The following is a 12,529-nucleotide window of genomic DNA, read 5'->3' on the forward strand; positions in this document are numbered from 1 at the left end:
TTTCGTTTGAAATTCTTGAATAGGAAAGTGTCAGCTCTTTTCTATATCCCATTTACTTCTATTACATTACTTTAATGAAGTAAACTATTCATAATTAACTGTGAGCGTATGTGGCTGGTTAGAAATATAATGGAAGGAATGATATATATAACAATACTTATTGCTCATATTCACCAATTTTGTTCCCATTGAAATATGGTAATAAAGACTCAATGTCTACAAACCAGCTTAATATCGTTACGTTAACACGTTCTACCCGGCGCGTTTAATCTAAGTTTATATACATTGCACAAGATTGTCAAGTTGTTCGTATAATGGCACTTTTCTAATTGTTTTGTTTTAGAAAGACCTATAAAAAAAAAATTTTATTTATGTTGAAAACGCCTACAACCAATATAAATTTATAATTCCCCAATCTATTTTATTTCCACGGTCCACGCCGCCAGATAAGCGCAGTGCTCGTGGACCACTAGTGTTCTACGTCGGGTAGAACGTGTTAAATGCAAAACGACCTATCAAAAAATGTAATAGCAACAGAGTTGCTATATTAGATACACATTCCTTACTTAACTTCTATTTAAATAAAAGTCACAAAATTTTGTGTGTAAGGTAAAGAGTGATGCTTTAAATTTGGTTGTAACAACACAATCTTTTTTAATAAATATAAGATCTGACCACACATTGCTATCGCTCAATGTGATAAGCAGGTTTCACCACAATCAACCCAAAGGAAAATGCAGTTCCCAGTTGGGTGTAAGAAACCGGAACGGAACGGTTAAGGGCTGTCAACCCGACACTATTCCTCGAAATTAGTTCAGCAATGTTTTCTATCACTACAACAACAACAACAATAAGTATAAACTGGATCATAGTAATAATAAATGCAAATGCATACATATGTGTGTCTGACTTCGTCAAACAATTAATTTATACATAAATTTACATATATCTTATTAATATTACTTATCTCACGCAGCATCACAAGTCAATATGGCAGCCATATTGCCAAAATTTATATAAGTATCTGGAGATATATGACGACATTGACATAGTTCAGCGAATTGAAGGACAGCGGCTACGCTGGCTAGGTCATGTTGTCCGAATGGGCGAAAACACTCCAGCTCTGAAAGTATTCGACGCAGTAGCCGCCGAAGGAAGCAGAGGAAGACCTCCACTCCGTTGGAAAGACCAAGTGGAGAAGGACCTGGCTTCGCTTGGAATCTCCAATTGGCGCCACGTAGTGAAAAGAAGAAACGACTGGCGCGCTGTTGTTAACTCGGCTATAATCGCGTAAGCGGTGTCTACGCCAATTAAGAAGAAGAAGATCTGGAGACAAACAACAGTGTCGCAATTACAGTTATTTACTTGCTCGAACATCCTCAAAAGCAACCAGCATCAAATTTCAGGGACTATTCTAAGAATCATTAATTGAACAACTTTCCAATGTTCCTTCCAGAAGGAAAAATTGAACCTTGCAAAACCGAGCCAAATATATATATATATGTATGTATATGTATCCGTAACTCGCAAAAATCTTCGTCGATATGTATGTATGCACATATTAGCGAATGTTTGAAGAACAAGCTGTTGCGGAAACGGAAGCGGAGACATCGTCGATATTTCGAACGAAAGGCGATTCGCCGTTGTAATTGCGTTTAATAAGTATTGAAAAAATTTAGGTATTAATGTTATATCTACCAAATTAAATGTATATCATTATTTAAACAACTTCTTGCACCATATTTGAATTTAATAAGATTGATTTCTATCACAATTTTATTTGAAGACAAAATTTGAAACCCTTAGGACAAGAAAGGCCTAACGCGCTAGAGAAAATACTAATAATAAAGTAAAAAAAAGATGAAAATGTTAGGAAGATGTAATAACTTTGGGAGCAGAAACTCCAAAAGCGCCAGGCCGTGGTAATACTGGCAACACAAGTAAAAACTAAACTGTGGGACAGAAAAGAAGTTAAGAAAAACAAATCCAAGGGAAAGAAAGAAATGACTCTTGACAAAAAGATCCCGGAATGTCAACCGGCGAAAAGAATGATTGTATCAATAAGAAATTTAATAATGAAGAAATTAAATAAAAAAAAAATACTGAATAAACACCTATAGGCATTATTAAAGAAATAATTTTTTTTCCAACGTCTGTCAAGTTAATCTTTAATTATTTAATAGTGGCACTATGTTTTTACTTTTATGAAAAAAAATAATTTACTGGCAATTTTTTCATGTCTCTGATTACATCTTACCCCTTGAAAATGATTATTAAATGATGGCTACTATTCACTTCCATAAAGTGGTTTATACATAGCTTGTTTTCTGAATTTGCAGCGCTCATGTCGGAAGCTACTCCTAACAGTAAAACAAGACGCTAATATGCTTTATAGAATTTAGCTTTTTATTTTTTAATAAAAAATAAGAAGTTCCTTTGTGCACACTATTAACAAGTAGTTCAGGCGATTTACTATTTTGTTTTTGTCAATTATTATTATTTGTTGCTTCAGATAATTTCATATTGTATTTTATTGAAACTCAAGGATTGTCCAAGTTAAAAACTTAATTATCACTGAATTACTGTATTTTTTTTTTTTGAAACGCATTAAACTGGTAATCGTACGCAGTTTTTGCCATTTACATATCATCGCCTAAAATGAATAGAAATAGAAACTAGTCATATTGAAATAAATGTTTTTAGGTCATAACTTGGTTATATCTGATAGCAGAAGGTTAAAATAGTGTGTTTTTGATGGTTATTTTACATTTTAAGCAACGATAGGCTCTATTAATCTATTATTACATTTAAAAATTCGACAAAAAATTAAATAAAATATTGCGGAAGTGTTATAAAACGTTAAATTAATCATTCGATGCTTTGCAGTAGTACATTGACGAAGTCGGCCATAACCTGCCATATGCCCAACGAATAGTTTCGCACGAATTTCACGGTGCAGCACGTACAAACGCATATTTTAAAGAATAAAGCCGCATACCGAACATAAATTTATTGTCAATAATAACTGTTTACACTGAATATAGATGTTTCTATTGTTTTGGAATAAATACAATATGTTTTGTACACTATCAAACAAAAAGTAAATACAAAATAAAGATTAATACTTAATCTCAATTTTCCATTTACATATTTGCAACCCTTAAAAATTTTGAGATAATTTGAACGGCATGGATATTGTGTGGCAGTTAAAAAATGTGGTCGGTTTCAGATGTTATCTATGCGGTCAGCTTTAAGATCTTTAATTCCTCCAAGAACTTAGCCTCCATTGAAATTTTATTTAGTTGATTCAACTCAAGCGTTTCACCTTGCTCTTGGCGCAACTTTAGTTTTTTAATGTCGGACAATTTTTTTGCAACGTGCCGAATTTTTTTCTCTTTTTCTGGGTTTGGTTTTTTTGATGATTGTATTTGACCTTCTTGACTGTTTGCATCTGTTTCCTTGTTCAATGGTTGCTTTGCTTTGAATTTCCGATTTTGATTATTCAAATGCTCATCATTTAAATTCGATTCATTTTTTGAATCTTTTTCGGCACTTGTTGCAGGCGTCGCATTATTTCCAACGACCATGTCTTTCTTATTTTTTGTCCTGTTTCCTTTCAAACCACCTTTTCTGCCAACTGGGAAACCTTTAAATATAAATTATATTATATATTATTATATAAAGAAAGGACTATTATTATTCATGTAATAAATGTGTAGAAACCCTTGAAAAATTTTTGATCATTTCGCGAGCTAAAATACTAATTAAAAGTATGTCAACACAATTAGCTGAGGATTAAATTAAGGATATTTGGCTGTGAAATTAGTGTTTATTTTACTTAAAAGTTTTGACCTTATTCAATTAAATTAAATTAAAAAACAAGAAGCGCCGATGTCGGGCCACAATGATATACAGCAGCCATAAAAATCGAATTACGAAATACATGTCCTTGCATGGAAAACTTTTGTATTTGCCGAAATATCTTCACACAATTTGACATGGATTATTGTCCAAGGCAACAATATAAACTCTGAAGAAATTGTTCAGATCGGACTACTATAGCGTATACATAACAATACGAACTAATTTATCAAAACAAAGATAAACTGTTTTATAACAAATGCACCTATGAAGAATATCCTAGCTTCGATGCAGCCGCTGTTAACGTGTTTTCTCGTTTTTCTTTCTTTTTTATTTTAAATATTTTGTTTTCTCATGTGGTTACAAACTATAACAGTTTTGTTCACGTAACGGTTGTTTATATCACCTAAAAATAATCGAGTTAGATATCCTAATGAAGCTTGGTACATATGTTCCTTTGGCAAAAAGATTGAAGACGAGTTGGGGGAGTCAATCACTACCACGGCTGCAAAACACCATTAAAGGAAAATCTACGAAGTTCTTAATTTATCACTAAATTAAGATATAACACTGTTATTTGACATAGGCGATTCACAGTAGCAAGGGGCATCTATTGGCAAAAATTAAAAAAAAAGTGCATTGAACGCACTCTAAGAGCTTTAATTTACATTTCTTTTGAGCACCCCAATCGACACTGTAAAATTGGATGATATCACCGCCCACTCCCCACATAACGGTTCTATTAAAAACTAATAAAAATACTCCAAAGGCACTAAATTTTACACCTGGGATGATACAAAAGGACTTCATTGGAGCCCAAGTCAAAAATGGATGAAGGGCGCGGTACGGCCCACGTTTCGATGAATAACTATACTACTGTGATCAAATTGAAGTAGAAGTTGTAGCAAGAGTATGAAATGAAAGAGTATGAAATTCGGTTATACTCGAATTAAGCCTTTCCTTACTTGTTATAACAGGGTTTGGTTTTGATCTTCGTTTACCAGTTGCAATACTTATTGCTATTTTTATTATTGATATTATTTCCAATATATGTATATGGAGTTATATATTTATTTCTAAGCACGATAAATGATAAACAAACATTGAATTTCCGTTAAAACAACAACAACAATAAACAAACAGTAGAGTATTTATTAATGACAATAATGGAATTCTCTAGGTCTTGCAAAACTCTTGCACTGTGCACCGATTTCGAAGTTTTTCAATCCGTGTAATGGCACAACGAACTACAAAAAACTATTTATAATGGCTACAATGTTTGCTGCATCAATCATAAAAATAGCTAATGAAGAGATATACTACTGTTTATCTATAGTTTCTGCCTTCTCTTGCTTGTTTGGAAAAATCTATAAGAGATATGAAAATTACCTGTTTGTGTTGAATTAACTTTAATTTGTGAACGTGGCATAAATTGTTCTGGGTCCTTTCCCTCTTTGATCATTCGAAGATGAGGAGGAGTGTATGCTTTTTTACTTGCTTCTGGTAAACTTGATTTAATTCCTTCGGGTTTTATTTTAGTTATCACGGGTTCCGCAAATTGATTTTCGGGATATTTTTGCCATTCAATTCCCAAAAGCTCTTGCCCTTGTGGCCATATAGTTTCATGCACTAATGATCCTGAATAGTGATAAACCTTAAACCTAAAAGTAAAGACAATATATAAAGAAAAGATAAATCAAATATTTTAAGGAAGTTAGTTGGTAGACAAAATAATTTACTGTCTCTGATGTACCTATGTGCATATGTATTTATTTAGTGAAATATTGATAATTTAAAATTTTATTTTTACTCTCAAATGATAAAATTTAAATCGTTTGAATGTGTAAGTAGGCCGACCAGATGGATTTGTGCGAGCTTTTGTTCAAATCGAAAAACACCAAATTTTTTTTTTAACTCATTATATGATTAATTATGTATTATACATATATTTTTCTCAATCAATACAAAAAAAATTTAAAATGTTAAATCAATAATTTTTTTAATGAATTAATTGTAATCCCGATTGTATGAGGAAGAGCACATACAGTTACGGACAATAAAATAGAATCAACCATGGTACTAATTTTCCGTTCTAAAAAAATTTATTCATTATATTTTATAATAATATACTAGATGCACATCCTCTAGGCTACTGAAAGTGTTCTGTGGTACAGAATGCCAGACCTTTGAACCTTCTCTCAGAGTTCTTCCTTATTTTTTGGTTTAACGGGTGCAATATTTTTCTTAATAGTTTTCATAAGGTTTTGATTGACTTCCTTCCTGATGATTGCTCTGGTCAAGCCATAATGCTAACACCATGATCTGAAAACCTTTTTTTTGCATGACCCGAAATATGTTTCGCGTCGCTCTTTTGTTGGAATTGCCAAAATGCAAGGCGAATTCCATATAGTATATAGGAGTATGAGCTTATTTAAAATTTTAACGTATATAAGGCGATCCACGTTTTCTTATATCCAAAAAATAAGTACCGCACCACAATATGAGAAATAGCCCGAAACCATTATATTGTCGTCACCGGGTTTGAAGGACTTAGTCGTGCAGCGGACCCACATTTCTTCGTTTTTTGGACGTCGGACTCACGTCCACATTTCATTTCCTATCATATTAATTTTGCAATCTTGCAATATTTTGATCGACTTCCTTTTTGGCGGTCGGCCTATTTTTTCAACCCTTTTTCGGAAATTTTAAGGCATCAAACACAAATTTTTGGGACATATTCAATATGTTTGCTACTTTCAGTTGCGTGTGGCCCATTCTTTGCCAATTTTGGACGTACAATCTCTCCTCCTTTGTACAATGTTTTGCTCCACCCATTTTTCTACATAACTACTAATAACGCTTTTTAAATTCAATATTTTTCGTTTATGAAACTATTTCCCTATTGATTCTATTATTTTGTCACTAAGGACGGCACTTTATTTACACTATTTAACCCATCGAGACCCTCGGGTTTTTTGTTTTTAAATGTTATTTAAATATATTTAGAGTGTAGCAAACGACTTGCGCTTCCAGGTAGCTACCTAGAATTTTATTGTCTATAGAATTCAGAAAAAATTCAAGGATATAAGAAAAAAAAAGGTTAAGAAAAAATGCAATTTTTCTCAAAATGTTAAATTTTTTGTGAACGCTATTGCCACGCCAAGCGTGAACAAGGCAGTCAATTTGATTTCAACCAAATCGAGAGGTAAGAAATTTCAAAAATGTATCTATATTGTACATATATGAGCGTAAATACAACACGTATTTCCATACAAATGTATGTAAACTAGCCTAGGCCTAGCCAAGCACCATTGGTCTCGACCAGGGTTAAATAGTGTTAACTGTAAAACTCGACAAAGCTTGTCTTTCCTTTTTTTTTAAGTGCATATGATTGCCTTTGTTATTATGCAGAAAATTTACTACATGAAAGAAAATTTTCAAAAAAAATTGTACCATTGTTTCGAAGCAAAACCCTCGATTCTATTTTATTGACAGTAACTGTATATACAGCAGACTGATAAAAATAATAATTAGTTGTATTTACATAACAAATTGAGAAAAGCACGGAAGTGATCTAGTTTACGTACCCGTTGCCTATCCGTAGTCTTGGAGCTGTTGTTGCTGTAGCAAAATACATTCCATTAGGGTTCCATTCAAAGTATGTTGTATCAGGGCATTTTATATTTGTCACGTTTTCTTTTTTCTTAATATCCCATATTTCAACGTTTCCCGGCAAATTACCAAAACCTGCTAAAGCTAGAAGTGCAAAGTAGTTAAGAAAATCTAATATTTAAAGATTAAATTACAAACACAAGTTATAGAAAATATTTTTGAAAAGGATATGATTTCCGAATGAATTAAAATAAGCACAATTCCGCGGACCCTCTCCGAAATCGAAAATAACATCACATTTCAAGTTGTAAAGTGCTGCCTTAGATGGCATAAATCCGTAAACCACAACGAATTCAGTTGCCTTTGGACTCCATTTAACGCAATGAACAGGTCCTTCTTTTGCTGTAATATCAAAATAAAAATAATATGTTATTCCCATTCGCTTAATTTTCGCAAAATGTCAGTTAGTTTGTAAGAATGTGTAGAAGTAAATTCGATCATTTGAGATTTTTTTTTATTAAATTATACCTTACCATTTTTACCATATCTTGTCCAAAAATTTCTGTCGGCAACTTGTCTTACAAAGCATTTGTTTCTGTTCGTAAAGCCTAAGATCGTCAGACACAATCTCATGTCTGTTAGATCCCCAAGTTAATTATTTTTGCACAAAAAAGATATCTAACGTAAAGAAGCTCTTTATTTTCATTTTAAATCCTGTCCAAATCATGTTTCTTTTCAAATGTATGTATGTATATAGCAATATATATATAAGCAATTAAATCTTCGACGTTGAAAAAATTATATTTTTTGCTCTAAAAAATATGTAGATCTTATTGATTTTTTCCATGAAAACAATCCTTTAAAGTTATACAGTTAACTGAGTGTTCGTACTTGTTTCTACATTCTGTGTTACTCATACGTCACGGTGTACAATATGAATACTGTACATTTGATGCATAACTTTTCCTACGTAAAACTTTTAAAATGTTTTTATGAAAAAATTATTAATACCTTTTTGTGTTAGATTATCTTTCTTTTTAAGTTGTGGTTAAAAAAGTGTATGGGAAAAGTAAAATGATTTAGACACGCTATGAATTGAGAAAATTGAAATTGAGAGGTAACGGATACTCTAATGGTTAATTACACAAAAGCGCTACCAGAGATTTCTGTTAAAGTTTCTATTTATTTGGTTTATAGTATCCGTGACTTGCTAAAAAATCTAAATTTCGACATCTTACAAAATGCTTGACGAAGCCCACGATAGAGATTTGTATGTACACATGCATTTAGTATTACACTTAAATAGCACAACTAAGCGAACTATGTTTACCCTCGCATTAGATTGAATCATAAATTCTCCGTTTTTCGAAATTAGCCTTTAAAATCAAACTGGCTGATGACCTTAATGATCTTACTGTATTAGATGTACCAAATTATAGATGTTTAAAAATATATTATAGTTTAAAAAATGAGCTGGGAAATATTTTTAAACACAATTCAAGTTTTTTTTTGAACAGTGTGATTGGAACAAAATTTAACACCATGCATAGTGGACGGTTAAAGAAAATATGTTTTAAAAAACGTATTTGATCACAACATTTTAAATTTTTTTTGTCATTCCCTCAAGTAATGTAATCAAAAGGTATTAAATTTTTTTTAAATTATCTTAGCATATTTATATATTATTCCGAAAGTACCATAGTCCTGTTTGTAAAAAAGTAAGGATATGTTCAACGTTCATACAGAGAAGGTTACACACAACTTTGAAATCACATATTTGATGACGGAGTTCATCCAAATTAGTTGGTTGCAAAAGCCTTAAAGATTTTTTCATTATCCCTGAAACAGTTAAATATTAGTTCTAAAAAGTTTTAAACAGGTAGTGTACGCAATTAATAACAATTTGCATTAAAGATGTTATGAAGAAGTTTTACATGCAAAACACTAATTTTAGACTTCCAAAATATTTCCATTTGAAACAACAATATATATTTTTGCATAACATACAAATGTTCAACAACGTTCATACAATAAAAGGTTACGACAACCCTGACGCCATTGAACCAATCGCCACACTAACAGTGGGCGAATTCCGAAATACAAAAAAAATAATATTATTCTAGTGTTTTTTTTTAAATTAATTTACGTGTTTTGTTCAATTATTTAAATTAGCGTTTCACTTTGTCAATGCATTCCAGATAATTAGCTGCTTCCAAATGTTTTGGTTACAATTTATTAAAATGATTTGATGATTATATTTTTTAATATTTTTTCTCATTGGAACATCACTTTGTTTTTCCTGATGACTTCACCAACCTGCCCTTGCTTACGTTATTAAACTATGTATACTTTGTACTCTCAAAACACTCAATCATTTCAGTTTTAAATTTTTTAAAAATACATTATAATTTATAAACCGCCATAAATTTAAATTAACTTTTACACTTTATTGCACATAAAGGAGTTAACGATCCAAAGCTTATATGTGAATCTTACCAAATTTGAAGCGAAGGTGTTTAAGTCAGTCGCAAAAGATAAGAGGAAGATTTTATACATATATACATATTTGACCGAAATAATAAATATAAGCGTTAACCGCTTCTGAAACGCACTTCCATATATCAAAAAGAGTGTAGAAATTTTATTTGATATATGTTTTTTATAAACAATACGCGTACGCTGTAAATTTACCACTTTTTCTTAAACAGAATTGACGTATTTCAAATTGTCATTCGTTAGAAATGGGATTAAGTATTACAGCCTAAACCATTTTATAACATCTTTGATACAAATCCTTATCACATGCTTAAAAAAATAAAATAACACAAACATATTTAAGAGACTATGCCAACTAACCAATTTGAACAAACTTAGTCATTAAACATAATATTTCAAAGTTATTGTAACCTGTATTCTATGAGCGTTGAAATTGTGATTTTAACTAATAACGCAAGTTAAATACAAATGTTTTATTATTCAAATTCGTCCCACTGTATCACGATGTTAGTTCTATGACTTCAACGGTTGTCATAACCTTGTATTCTATGAATGTTGATAACTGAGATATAACAATTATAATGCAAACGACAAACACGTTTCTTCATGCCTGCAAGTGAGAAAATACATAATTTACTCGAAAATGTAAAAGTATATTTCTGCTGAATTAGCAGAAGCATTTCACTAAACGGTGTAAATCGTTGAATATGGACGTACGAAAAACTACTAAATTTTTAAGCTTTCACTGCGATAATGCACTGTAAAACAGAAATAAAGTCTTGTTAACCATGCTTGCTTTACCGCTACATTTATTGAATTGGTAAATATAACGTACTTATTACCAGGACATATGATATAGGGCCGACTGAGTTTCTAGTGAGTAGGCAACAGTAATAATATGTGCTCGAACCGAAGGTCGTCCATATGAATCACTTTTATCTTGATTATTTCCAAACACCTCTGACAACCAATTCAGAATGAAAATATGTTTTTATAGATTCAATGATTTTAAGTCTCTTTGTCACAAATCTATTCTAGAAGAGTTTCACGATGAATAAATAACGTAGCCTTACCAATTATATTAGATACATATATACATAAATATATTAATTTCCAGGTAATGATATTTTACTTACATAAAGGTACAGAGCAAGAATCCCCCTTGGTCGCCATAAAATGTAATGCTTGATTTCCATAATATGATGCCCCACTTTTATCAACTTCTGTAGATGTCAATAGTAGAATCCCGGATCCACGTTTGTTCCAAAGTAAGTCAACACGATCAGCTTGGAAAAAACTTTTACAAGCAATTGCTTGGTTAGGTGAAAGCGAAGGATATTTATAAAGCTTGCACATTGACGGTCCTCCCTTACTACCGGGTGTATATACCGCAACATAAGGTGGGCAAGCTCCTGGGGACAATGACACCACCGCTCCTCTGTTACCACCAATTTTCCTTGTATAGCGGTGAAAACTCGTAATATCTCCTGATATCTCATAAAACAGTGCTTCACCTCCTATAACAATGGCAAAAAGTGACTCGTCAGACGACCATGACGGCTCCCAATCAGTAGGATTTTTCTGCACAGTAGCAAAAACCTCCAAACCAGAACTAAGTTCATATATGAACATATTAGATGAACCCTCTGGCTTGTCTTTGGTAACAGTATATAATTCCCATGTTGCTAAGTAATTTCCAAGCGGCGAAAATTTGAGGTAGAAGGCTTTTGGACGTGGCAGTGTGCATTCAATCGCCCAATCGTTGGTTTTAAGTACTTTAATTTCAGTTCCATTTGAATAAGCAAAATATCTACCATCCGCACTAAACGATATAGATCGACAATTTTTGCTGTCTTCTTTTGGAAGATTTGGTTTATACGCATATTGCAAACTCAAGTTTTCACACGACCATACTTCCACTCCAACATTAGAACGAACTAAGTTGAAATCATTGAATCAATCAGTCATAACTCAGATATGAATATCACATATATTGAGGAAATTCAATGAAATCCGGAAATTTCTTACCTGCAAGTGTTGGGCAAACAATAGAAGCACCACTGTCCAAAGCCATTGCCAAATTCTAACCTGAATAAATGTTTACACAGTGTTGCCAAGCAACTCCGATAAAATTAACAAATATGGACACATATGCCCTTAACAGGGCATCTCGGCAGGCAATTGATAATGTCTGAAAATTTGTATTGCTATTAATATTGTCACCGGATACCGCATGTATAAAAATAGCTATGTAAATTAATATCTTGATATCTCTTACTACAAATAATCTGGGAGAATTTAAATGGCGGATTCACATAGAACTTTTACTATGCCTTACTTTAAAAAAATTGGTTATACAGAAAATTTCGAATTTCAAAGAAATGTAAATCGCCCATAATATTATTTATTTTTTGAAGTTGCCCAAACTTTTTTCTTTTACTTAGTTTAATAAAAAACGTGGGTCGGCTTTGGTATACCGTCCCTGGATTCCGGAATAAAAAGGGGTATGGTCGGATAGAGGAGATTCTCCAAATCAAAAATATTTATAGTTATAGCCGCA

General features: G+C 32.1%; 1 protein-coding gene across 1 annotated transcript; it reads right to left on the minus strand.

The window, feature by feature from the left end:
• Window positions 1-2,383: 2,383 nt before the first annotated feature.
• On the minus strand, window positions 2,384-12,101 carry LOC126763103 (eukaryotic translation initiation factor 2A). The gene is made up of 6 exons (XM_050480324.1): window positions 11,998-12,101; window positions 11,106-11,906; window positions 7,705-7,875; window positions 7,449-7,623; window positions 5,251-5,522; window positions 2,384-3,646 (listed from the first exon to the last, which is right to left on the minus strand). The coding sequence occupies exons 1-6, from the start codon at window positions 12,041-12,043 to the stop codon at window positions 3,237-3,239; spliced, it is 1,875 nt and encodes a 624-aa protein (XP_050336281.1). The 5' UTR covers window positions 12,044-12,101; the 3' UTR covers window positions 2,384-3,236.
• Window positions 12,102-12,529: the final 428 nt, after the last annotated feature.

The sequence above is a fragment of the Bactrocera neohumeralis genome, chromosome 6 (assembly GCF_024586455.1).
Source record: "Bactrocera neohumeralis isolate Rockhampton chromosome 6, APGP_CSIRO_Bneo_wtdbg2-racon-allhic-juicebox.fasta_v2, whole genome shotgun sequence".
In the NCBI taxonomy this organism is placed as follows: Eukaryota; Metazoa; Arthropoda; class Insecta; order Diptera; family Tephritidae; genus Bactrocera; species Bactrocera neohumeralis.